Source organism: Myotis brandtii, unplaced genomic scaffold (genome assembly GCF_000412655.1).
Source record: "Myotis brandtii unplaced genomic scaffold, ASM41265v1 scaffold995, whole genome shotgun sequence".
In the NCBI taxonomy this organism is placed as follows: Eukaryota; Metazoa; Chordata; class Mammalia; order Chiroptera; family Vespertilionidae; genus Myotis; species Myotis brandtii.
The window spans coordinates 239,354-251,244 of NW_005372150.1; the positions used below are offsets into that span (position 1 = coordinate 239,354).

At 44.3% G+C, this 11,891-nt stretch overlaps 1 protein-coding gene across 9 annotated transcripts in view; it reads right to left on the bottom strand.

Moving 5' to 3' along the window:
• The window catches only part of IQSEC1 (IQ motif and Sec7 domain 1), a 205,731-nt gene that overhangs the window by 30,182 nt on the left and 163,658 nt on the right, over nt 1-11,891 (bottom strand). For all 9 annotated transcript variants that reach the window (XM_014533632.1, XM_014533629.1, XM_014533630.1 and 6 more), the window contains exon 3: nt 2,145-3,394. In XM_014533632.1, the coding sequence (XP_014389118.1) occupies nt 2,145-3,394 (1,250 nt within the window). The remainder of the gene's footprint in view (nt 1-2,144; nt 3,395-11,891) is intronic.

Consider the following 11,891-nt stretch of genomic DNA (forward strand, 5'->3'; position numbering starts at 1 on the left):
CTGGGTGGTTGAGGGAGACTTTTTTTTCTGGCCTCTACCTGTCCACTCAGTTGGGAGTTCCCACATAAGAAAGAACACGGTATCTGCCAGGGACCAGAAAACCCCCAGCTCATCTCAGCCTCCCCCAGGAGGGCACAGGCCTGGGTCTAAGTTGATCCAGGAGCTGGCTGTATCCTGGAGCAGGTGGGGCAGACTTTTTGGACAGAGCTCAGGATAGGCTCTGACATGACCTTCCCTGCTGTTTAGCCACAACTCGCACAGGGCCAGGGCTGGTCCTTATGTGCAGCAGACCACAGGCAGGAAACAGCACCCATGGCAGATGTCAGGTGTCCAAGACTCTTAGTTCTGAGCTGAGTGATGACCAATGACCGCCAGACCACTGGCCAACCCCACAGGAACGCAACATTCCCTGTTCCTGCGCTCTGGGACACACCTCTCTGAATCCCCCAGAGAGCACTTCCACTTGCACCAGGGATGGCTCAAAAGTGCCCACAAGACTCCCCCACTCTAGGAGATGAGGAAGCAGGAAAGTGTGGTAAATGTGTGTTAGTAACCACCTGGCAAGCTGGCCATGTCCTCAACCCTGGAGGGGTCAGAACCAAGCGCGTGTCAGGTAACCCCAAATCCCGGAGGCCCCGTGAAAGGAAATGATGTGAAATCTGAGGTTCAATAACCAGAGCTTTCCAACATCTCCTCCAAGGGAGTGTCTAGCTCCTTCCCCTTCAGGTTGCTACTTATGGCAGTGCTTTGAATTTGGCTACCATCAACAAATCCACAAATGACAAGTGCTGGCAAGGATACAGAGAAAAAGGAACCCTAGTACACTGCTAGTGGGAATGCAGACTGGTGCAGCCATTATGGAAAACAGTATGGAGTTTCCTAAGAAAAAAAAAATATGGAAATGCCATTTGACCCAGTGATCCCACTTCTAGGAATATATCCTAAGAAACCCAAAGCACCAATCAGAAAGAATGTATGCACCCCTATGTTCATAGAGCACAATTTACAATAGCTAAGATCTGGAAACAGCCCAAGTGCCCATCAGTAGATGAGTGGATAAAAAAGCTGTGGTACATTTATACCATGGAATACTATGCAGCAGTAAAAAAGGAGAATCTCTTACCCCTTGAAACAGCAGAGAGAGACCTGGAGAGTATCATGCTAAGTGAAATAAGTCAGCCAGAGAAAGACAAGTATCACATGATTGCACTCATATGTGGAATCTAAGTAACAAAATAAACTGATGAACCGAGTGGATCCAGAGGTGTGGAAGCATGAAGCAAAGTGGGGAATCTCAGCGGGAAGGCAGGGGAGGGTGGATGAGTAGGAGGTAATCAACCAAAAACCTTGTATACATATATGCATAACCCATGAACACAGACAATAGGGTGCTGAAGGCCTGGAGTGGGGAGCAGGGGCAGGCTGAAGGGGATCAATGGGGAAAAAAGGGGGACAGATGTAATACTTTAAACAGTAAAGATTTATTAAAAATAAATGTAAGAACTAAAAACAAACAAAAAAGAATAATAGCCTGCTTTAAATGCCAGTCTCTGTCCTTTGTTCTGCTCTCACGACTGCCCCTATACCACCTTTCCAGAACTCATGGCGCGTGGCGGCCCCTCAATAGACCCCGCTCACACACCTCCCAAAGGGCTTCACGCTGGCTGGGACTTCTGCCAGCACAAGTTTATCTGTGTCCTCCCTTCCCTGACACGTGCCTCCAAGTCCAGGCTGCACACAGACTGCATCACGCTCTTGCTCAGATCATCCAGAGAAAAATATCCAAACCCTGGAGGCTGCTGCTCACAGCTAGGCATGGCATTACACATTGCATCAACCTTTGCACAAGTTTCCTGAGCATCTGCTGTGCACTGGTCACTGTTCTAGGTGTTGACAGGGCTCCAAACTCTTTAGAGAAGCCCCTTGTTCTTCCCTGCTCAGCCTGTTAGTGTCTGCTCTCCCCACAAACCTGTTCACCAGGCTCCCATCTCCCCGCCCAACAGCACTGGCTCTCCCAGGCACTGTTACAGAGCCACCCACTGGTGCTCAAGGAGACACTTGGGCATGAGAGGAAGGCCTTGCCAAGGTCTCTTGGGTGTTAATGCCCCACCCTCCTCTTCCCTGCAGGGCCGGCAGGCACTCACTTGTTGAAGAGGTTGAGACCGATGCGATAGTGCCTCTTACGGATGACATCGTTGCTGAAGGCAGGTGAATCCCAGCTGTTGCGGGTCTCCTTGTGGTAGGTCTGCTTGCTGAGCGTCTGCTCCCGCAGGCTGTCGCGGGATGACGACTCAGAGCTGCAGTTGATGGTGTCATTGGAATTGGAAGTGCTGTTGATGCTGTCGTTGTCCCCATCTGAGTAGTCTGACTCAGACTTGCTCTGCCTGTTGGCTGAGCCATTGATGGCCAGGTGGCTATCGAGGGGCCTGGAAGGCCGGGCTCGCAACTCTGGCTCCTCCCGGGGCAGGCCCTTAGGGGGGCCACAGTGGGGGCCGGGCTTGGGGCTGCCCTGCTGCCCACTGAGACTGCGCTCATAGGCACTCTTCCTCTTGAGTGAGCCACGTTCCGAGCGGTCGCTGAGGTCCACTGAGCTGTCGCTGGGAGGCTCGATGGTGAGCAGTGGGAGGTGCTCCACCCGCAGCCGCTGCTCCTGCTGCTCAAGCGACGGTGTGCTCTGGCAGCTTGTGTCTGTGTCCCCCTTGTCATCCTTGTGAGCCAGGGCCCAGTAGTCTTGGGCGGCACCCCCAGCCCGCAGTTGCAGGTCTAACTCAGCACTGGATGACCGGTGCCCCACCTGGGAGAGGGGCAGAGGCGGTGACAATTCCTCCTCATCAATATACAGGGTGACATCACTGTACGAGGCTGTCATCTCATCCAGTTTGTGGTGGTCCACAGTGTGCAGGGCTGCCTGGGGCTCAGTGTCCCGGGCTCGCCCTGTGTCAGGGACTGGCGTTTCCTCAGCATGAAGGCTGCGGCAGTTGAGGGCATCATCGATGGATTCGGCCAGGGATTTCACTTGCCGGGAGAAGGCATCCTCCAGCTCAGTGATGGCATCTGCGAAATCACTGGATGGGGCTGAAGACTTGAGGGATGGTGGCTCACCGAAGTCACTGCCCTCAGATGGCACCAGGGCCCCTAGCTGAGAGCCGTCATCGGTCACTGAGACCTGCTTCCCTTCAAAGTAGGAGCTGTGCATCTTCTCAGGCCCTTCAAAGGAGAACTGCATCCTCATGTTGGACAGCACAATCCGGCGGGACATACGGTTCTCCGACATGGAGCTGCGCAGGCGCTCAAAATTCTTGTTCATCTGGTACTGGCGGAAGGCTGTCTGGATGGTGCGGGCTGCATGGCGGGTCACGAGGCGTCCCCCATACTTCCGTTCTAGCATCTCCACCTGGAGGGAGAAGCAGAGGAGAGTGGAGACATTCCCAAGTGCTGGAGTAGCACATTTCCTACCAGCAGTCATTCCCTCCCCAGCCCATAGCGGCCCCATCTGGGAAGGCTTTAGCACATCCCAAAGCTGCTTAAAAGAACCACTGGTGCATGCTGATGTGCAAAATCTGGGTTCTAAGGTTAAATAAGATGGAGAAACACCATGTTAAAGTTAAAGCAAGTATGTTCCCTGTGGACTTCTCAGAACCTTTAAAAAGTGGTGATTTCCCACACTTCTTTAGCCACAGAAGCCTTGGCCCTTGCGCATCTTTTGGTATGCAGTTTAACACAACTTTGGAAATGTTGGAAGAGAGGAAGGCAGCACCTCCAGAGAGAAGGAACCAGAGGCATGGGCAAATTAAAAGACCTGCCAGCCCTGGCCAGTGTTTCTCAATGGTTAGAGCATCGGCCTGCAAACTGAAGGGTTGTGGAGTTAATTCCTGGTCAAGGGCAGGTTTGATCCCCACCCCAGTTGGGGTACATGCGGGGCGCAACCGATCGATGTGTCTTTCTCACACCGATGTTTCTCTCTCCCTCTCCCTCCCTTCTACTCTTCTAAAAATCAGCGGAAAAAAATATCCTCAGGTGAGGATTAACAAACTAACAAATGACCTGCCAAAGATCTTGGTGAGGTTCTGGACACTGAGCATAGGCTTAGGCTTCCAGCCTTGCTTCCTTTCTGTGGCACTGACAGTGCGCTCTTGCTGGCCTGGAGGAGTCACTAAATTTTAGGGAGGCCTGAGAGAATCGCCAAGCTTAGGAGGTTTCTAGGCCAGACGCCTGGGTTCTAACCCTGGCCCTGCTCAGAAATGTGTTGATCACTCAATGAAACTGAGGCAAGTGTCTAGCACATGCCAAGCTCAGGGACACTTGGGGCTAAAAGACCCTGAAGTATATTCCTGGAAGGTGTTGACAAATTAAGAGGTTCCCAAGTCCCCTCACTATACAGACAAGGAAACTGAGGCCCAGAGAAGAGAAGCTCTCACTCTTTGGAACCACAGGCCCTGACAGCCCTTCTCCTTGAGTTAGGAGATGGGGCAGTGCTGCAGGCAGGTGAGAGGGACTGGGACTTCCTGAAACTCATGCCAGTCCACTTGTGACCTAGGACAGCTCTGAGGGCTGCTCTGAGCCTCGATGCTGAGTGAGAAACAGACGTATACCTGGAGCTAGAGCCTGCTCAGTGGGAATGCAAGAGAAGGAACTGGCTTCTCCCAGGGAGCCAGGAAAAGCAGCATCTGCTGTGGAGCCAAGAGAACTCTCAAATCCTCGAGAACAATTCACAGTGCTCAGGGAGGCAAAGCAGTGCACCCTGCTCACCCAGGTTCCACCTGCCTACTCGATGTGAGCACTACACCAAAACTGGTAACACAGAGACAGGTCACTACTCTCAAGAAGCAAAGAGTTGACTAGGATTAAAAATGGCAGCAGAGTAAGTGGATGCTGCATGGACATGCTCCCAGGAACAAACTGGAATTAAAACTAAAATACAGAAAAACTTCCTGAACAATCAACGGAAGACTCCCAGGAGAGAACCTGATATCCGAGGACCAAAAGTGGAGACCGCATAGAGACTGCTAAGAGGGGTGGAGGCGTGAAAGGGCTGCCCAGGTGCCCACAGACAGCAACTGAAGTTCCGGAGAGATATATCAGCTGTGGGGGTTGCCACTGAGACTTCTGGGATTTAATCCCCTAGCTGGGCTCCCCAGCAGAAAGCACCAGAACGGAGAAGGGTACCCACATAATATCTGGGTGTGAAAAGCAGGGTTGCTGTCTGCTAGGGAGTGACAGCTAAAAATTCAGGCACCCTCTAAAGGGACAATGCACAAAATTCCCTGTGGAGCCACCCACCTTGTGCTCTGGTGGAGGGAGGGCGGAGTAGTCTGGGCTGTGTGAGCAGAAGCCAGGATTGGAGACTCAGGAGATAGAGCTAAGAAGGCAGACACCCCAAGTTTCCTGTGCTGAGTCATTCCCTCACCCAGTGGAAGACATCTTTCCCACACAGACATTTGCCTTGCCTGGAGGGAAGACAGTTGACCCACCCTACTTGAAAACAATTTGCCCTAAGGCCACCTAAGAGATGAATATAACAATTAGCATCCAGGTAGAAGTAACTGTCCCACCCTATAGAAAAAAAACTGTTATCACAACTGAGGATGATTGCCTGAGGGCAATTCAAGTTGGAATCCTAACAGTCTAGGAAGAGGTGATCTCTGGAGGCTTTGAGTCTTTGCCTGATCTAATAAGTCAGAAACAGTGTTTGACACTGTCCTGCATTAGAGATTGAGAGGTGTAGAGGGTCTACCTAATACATAGTCACAAACCCAAACAGACAGCCAAATGAGGGGACAAAGAAACAACCCCCCAAAAAAGACCAAGAGAATTCTCCAGAAGAAGAGATAAATGAAGCAGAGATAAGAAATTTATTTGAAATGGAGTTCAGAGTAATGATGGTAAAGATGCTCAACAGCATGCAAAAAGATATAATAACTATGACAAAAGAACAGTCTGAGATAAAGGATGACATAACACAAATAAAGAACGCATTGGAAAGAATACACAGCAGATTAGGAGAAGCTGAAGATCGAATTAGTGAATTAGAAGACAAGAGTTGAAAAAAAATCAGAGAACCAAAAAGAAAAAACAATTAAAAAACAGGAGGACACCTTAAGGGAGCTGTGGGATAATGTGAAATGTAACCATATTCGACCAGCAGGTGTGCCAGAGAGGCAGGAAGAGAGAAAGAGATAGAGAACATGTTTGAAGAAATAATGGCAGAAAACTTCCGTAATCTGGTGAAGGAAAAAGTCACACAAGTTCAGGAGAAACAGAGAGTGCCAAACAAGAACTCAAACAGGCCCATGCGCAGACACATTGTAATTAAAATGCCAAAAATTAAAGATAAAGAGAGAATCTTAAAGGTAGCAAGAGAAAATCAAACTGTTACCTACAAAGGAGCTTCCATAAGGCTGACACCTGATTTCTCATCAGAAACTCTACAGGCGAGAAGGGAATGGCATGAAGTACTCAAGATAATGGAAAGCAAGGACCTGAAACCAAGATTACTATATCCAAGAATGCTATCATTCAAAATAGACAGTCGAATAAAGAGCTTCCCAGATCAAAAAAAAAAAAAGCTAAAGGAGAACATTGCCACCAATCCAGCATTACAAGAAATGCTGAAGGGACTGCTGTAATAAGAAGAAACAGAGAGAGAAACCTAGGCATACAGAATTAAAGTGGCAATAAATAAGTTCCTAATCAATAATAACCCTAAATGTAAATGGATTAAATGTTCCAATAAAAGGTACAGGGTAGCTGAATGGATACAAAAACATGACCCAACTATATGCTGTCTATAGGACCCACCTCAGAACAAAAGACACACACACAATGAGAGTGAAGGAATAGAAAAAAAAGTTTTCATGTAAATGGAAAAGAAAAAAATACTCATATCTGACAAAATAGACTTTAAAATGAAGGCCATCACAAGAGACAACAAAGGTCACTACATAATACTAAAGGTATCGATCCAACAAGAGGATATAACCCTGGTAAACATATATGCACCCAATATAGGAGCACCTAAATTTATAAAAAAAACAACAGCAACAACAAACTTCTAGAGGATTTTAACAGAGAGATTGACAACAATAGAATCATAGTAGGGGACTTTAACACCCTGCTGACTTCATTGGATAGATCTTCCAGACAAAAACTTAACAAGGAAACTGTGATTCTAAAGGACACACTGGATCAGATAGATTTAATTGACATTTACAGAACATTTCACCCCAAAGCAGCAGAATATACATTCTTCTCAAGTGCACATTGATCATTCACAAAGATAGACTACATGTTAGGATACAAAGCAATTCTCTAAAAGTTCAAGAAGATTGAAATCATAGCAAGCATCTTCTCTCACAGTGGAATGAAATTAGAAATCAACTATAGTAAAAACACCCCAAAACATTCAAACACATGGAGGCTAAATAGCATTTTATTAAACAATGAATGGGTTACCAACGAGAGCAAGAAATAAAAAACTTCCTGGAAACAAATGAAAATGAACACACAACAACCCAAAATCTCTGAGACATAGCAAAAGCAGTCCTGAGAGGGAAGTTTACAGCACTATAGGCATACCTCAAAAAAGAAGAAAAATCAGCAATATACTATTTAACCCTACAACTTAAAGAACTAAAAAGAGAATGTGGGGAAGCATGAGATGGGGCTGACCAGCAAGAGAACAACAAGAAAAGGCCAGAGTAAGTAGAAGGAAGATTGGAGCAGAAATAAATAACATAGACACTAAAAAAACAATACCAAAAAAATCAGTGAAACCAAGAGCTGGCTCTTTGAAAGGATAAACAAAATTGATGAATCTGGATTATGATTTATCATTATCCAGATTCATCAAGAAACAAACAGAGACTCCCCTCCTCTCTCTTAACATATTCTTGGGTGAGAATTAAAAAAAAAAAAGAAGAGAAAATTGTCATTGATGCACAGTAAGCAAATTATAGTTTGATAAGATTGGAGAGCATATATTGTTAATAGGGTATTATTCTGTATGCATTATGTCTTTACATATATTTAACTCTGTATTTAATTCTAGAGTAGAAGAGTGCTCCTGCACAATGCCTTGCAGCTGCAAGTGCATGTCATTTGATGGACAGCAGGAGAATTCTGCCCCTCTGGTATCAGGAAATATATACCAAAGACATTCTGAAACCCTGAACCTTTTCCCATAAAAAAGAGGTTTGTTTGTAAAATGGGGACTCTACCCATAATAAATGAACTATAGGTACTGCCAGTTTAGGCTTATTCATGAATTTGGATCTACAAAGAGAAGATTTTTGTTGACAAGGTTATATGTATACATATAATCTTTCTTATTATTAATTGGTAGAAATCCTGTGTTTTCTGCAAAGAACTTAATACTCACTAAATAAAACTGTAAAATTTTAAAAAAAGGAAACAAACAGCGAGGACCCAAATAAATAAAATTAGAAATGAAAATGGAGAAGTAACCACTGATACCACAGAAATACAAAGGATTGTAGGAAAATACTATGAACAACTATATGCCAACAAACTGGACAATGTGGATGAAATGGAAAAATTCCCAGAAAAACACAAATTCCCAAAATTGGATCAGGAGGAATCAGAAAACCTGAATAGGTCAATAACAATTGATGAAATAGAAGCAGTAATAAAAAAAACTCCCAGCAAACAAAAGCCCCGGTACAGACAGCTTCACAGGGAGCTTTACCAAACATTCAAAGAACTAACACCTACTCTTCAAACTATTCAAAAAAATCCAAGAGGAAGGAACACTTCCAAGCTCTTTTTATGAGGCTAGCATTATCCTAATCTCAAAACCAGATAAAGACACTACGAAGAAAGAGAATTACAGGCCAATATCCCTGATGGACATAGATGCTAAAATCCTCAACAAAATATTAGCAAATCACATCCAGCAATATATTAAAAAGGTCATAAACCATGACCAAGTGGGATTTATTCCAGGGATGCAAGGCTGGTACAATATTTTCAAATCAATAAACGTGATACATCACATAAACAAACTGAAAGACAAAAATCACATGATCATATCAATAGATGCAGAAAAAGCATTTGACAAAATCCAACACCCATTTTTGATAAAAAAAACTCTCAGCAAAGTGAGAATAGAGGGAGCATATCTCAACATGATAAAGGCCATACATGACAAACCTACAGTCAACATCATACTCAATGGGCAAAAACTAAAAGCATTTCCCTTAAGAACAGGACTAAGACAGGGATGTCTGCTTTTACCACTCTTATTCAACATAGTACTAGAAGTCCTAGCCACAGTGATCAGACAAGAAGAAATAAAAGGCATCCAAATTGGAAAGGAGGAAGTAAAACTCTCATTATTCGCAGATGACATGATACTGTACATAGAAAACCCTAAAGACTCCACCAAAAACTATTAGATTTAATAAATGAATTTGGCAATGTAGCAGGATACAAAATCAACACCCAAAAATCTATGGCTTTTTTATACACCAATAATGAATTCTTAGAAAGAGAAACTAAACAAACAGTTTCATTTACCATTGCAACAAAAAAAAATTAAGATACTTAGGAATAAACTTAACCAAGGAGGCAAAAGACCTGTACTCAGAAAACTACAGGACGTTGTAAAAAGAGATAGAAGAAGATATAAAAAAGTGGAAGAATATACTGTATTCATAGATTGGTAGAATCAACATCATTAAAATGTCCATATTACACAAAGCAATCTACAGATTCAATGCCATTCCTATTAAAATACCAACAGCATATTTCACAGACCTAGAACAAATATTCCAAAAATTTAATGGGATCAAAAAATAGCTGTAGCAATTTTGAGAAAGAAAAACGAAGTTGGAGGAATCACAATACCAGATTTCAAGTTATACTACAAAGCCACTATAATCAAAACAGTCTGGTACTGACACAAGAACAGGCATATAGATCAATGGAACAGAACAGAGAACCCAGAAATTGACCCAAGCCGTTATGCTCAATTAATATTTGACAATGGAAGCAAGAGCATACAATGGAGTTAAGAGAGTCTCTTCAATAAATGGTGTTGGGAAAATTGGACAGATACATGCAAAAAAAAAAAAAAAGAAAATAGACCACCAATTACACCATACACAAGAATAAACTCAAAATGGATAAAAGAGCCCTAACCGGTTTGGCTTAGTGGATAGAGCATCGGCCTGAGGACTGAAGGGTCCCAGGTTCGATTCCAGTCAAGGACATGTACCCGGGTTGCGGTCACATCCCTAGTAGGGGGCGTGCAAGAGGCAGCTGAATCGATGTTTCTCTCTCATCGATGTTTCTAACTCTCTATCCCTCTCCCTCTCCCTTCCTCTCTGTAAAAAATCAATAAAATATATTTAAAAAATGGATAAAAGATTTAAATGTAAATGGTGAAACCATAAAAATCCTAGAAAAAACCACAGGCAGCAAAATTTCAGACATCTCTTGTAGCAATATGTTTATAGATACATCTCCTAGGGCAAAGGAAACTAAGGAGAAAACAAACAAATGAGACTACAGCAAAATTAAAAGCTTCTGCAGAGCAAAAGAAACCATCAACAAAATAAAAAGAGACCCCACTGGGAAAACATATTTGACAATGATACATCTGACAAAGGGTTAATATCCAAAATATATAAGGAACTTATACAATTTAACAAAAGGAAGACAAACAATGGGCAAAGGACCTAAACAGACACTTATCCAAAGAGGACATACAGATGTCCAAGAGACATATGAAAAAATGCTCAAAGTCACTAATCATCTGAGAGATGCAAATCAAAATGACAATGAGGTATCACCTCACACCTGTCAGAATGGCTACCATCAACAAATCAACAAATGACAAGTGCTGGCAAAGATGTGGAGAAAAGAGAACCCTAGTACACTGCTGGTGGGAAAGCAGACTGGTGCAATCATTATGGAAAACACTATGGAGTTTCCTCAAAAAATGGAACTGCCATTTGACCCAGTGATCCCACTTCTAGGAATATATCCTAAGAAACCCGAAGCACCAATCAGAAAGAATATATGCACCCCTATGTTCACAGCAGCACCATTTACAATAGCTAAGATCTGGAAACAGCCCAAGTGCCCATCAGTAGATGAGTGGGTAAAAAAGCTGTGGTACATTTATACCATGGAATACTATGCAGCAGTAAAAAAGGAGAATTTCTTACCCCTTGAAACAGCATGGAGAGACCTGAGAGTATCATGCTAAGTGAAATAAGCCATTCAGTGAAAGACAAGTATTACATGATCGCACTCATATGTGGAATCTAAGTAACAAAATAAACTGATGAACGGAGTGGATCCAGAGGTGTGGCGGGCTGGCACGGCCATGGCATACTCAGCCCCACATTGGGCGCCTTATGTGCCATGCCAGCTCAGCGACCCTGAGAGGGGGTGGTGAAGGACTGAGAAAAGACAGACAAGAGAATGAAAGCTGGGTCTGGGTGGGACACTGTCCTCTCTGATGGAGAGCTTCTCTGATGGAGAGCTAGCGCCACAGACTACAAGCCATGTCTTTATTTAATAACCAAATTGCACGAGGCAAAGTAAGGGCATGGTCAAGATGTTTACAACATTCTCGTTGGTTTCGATCCTACTCTATTACATGCACCTGAACTCTATCAAGCCCACATCACTCAGACACGTGGGACCACATGAGGTTCAAGCTTACAACTATAGCTGTTGGCTATAATTGTGCTGGGAGGGTTCTGCCCTCCAAGCTGGGACTTGCACGTGGCCATGAGAGGACTGTGCCCTCTCATTAGTCCGAGGCTTGAACCTATCCAAACACTGTAGCTGCTCTCCACACAAAGGTGTGGAAGCATGGAGCAAAGTGGGAAATCTCAGAGAGAAGGCGGGAGGTTGGGTGG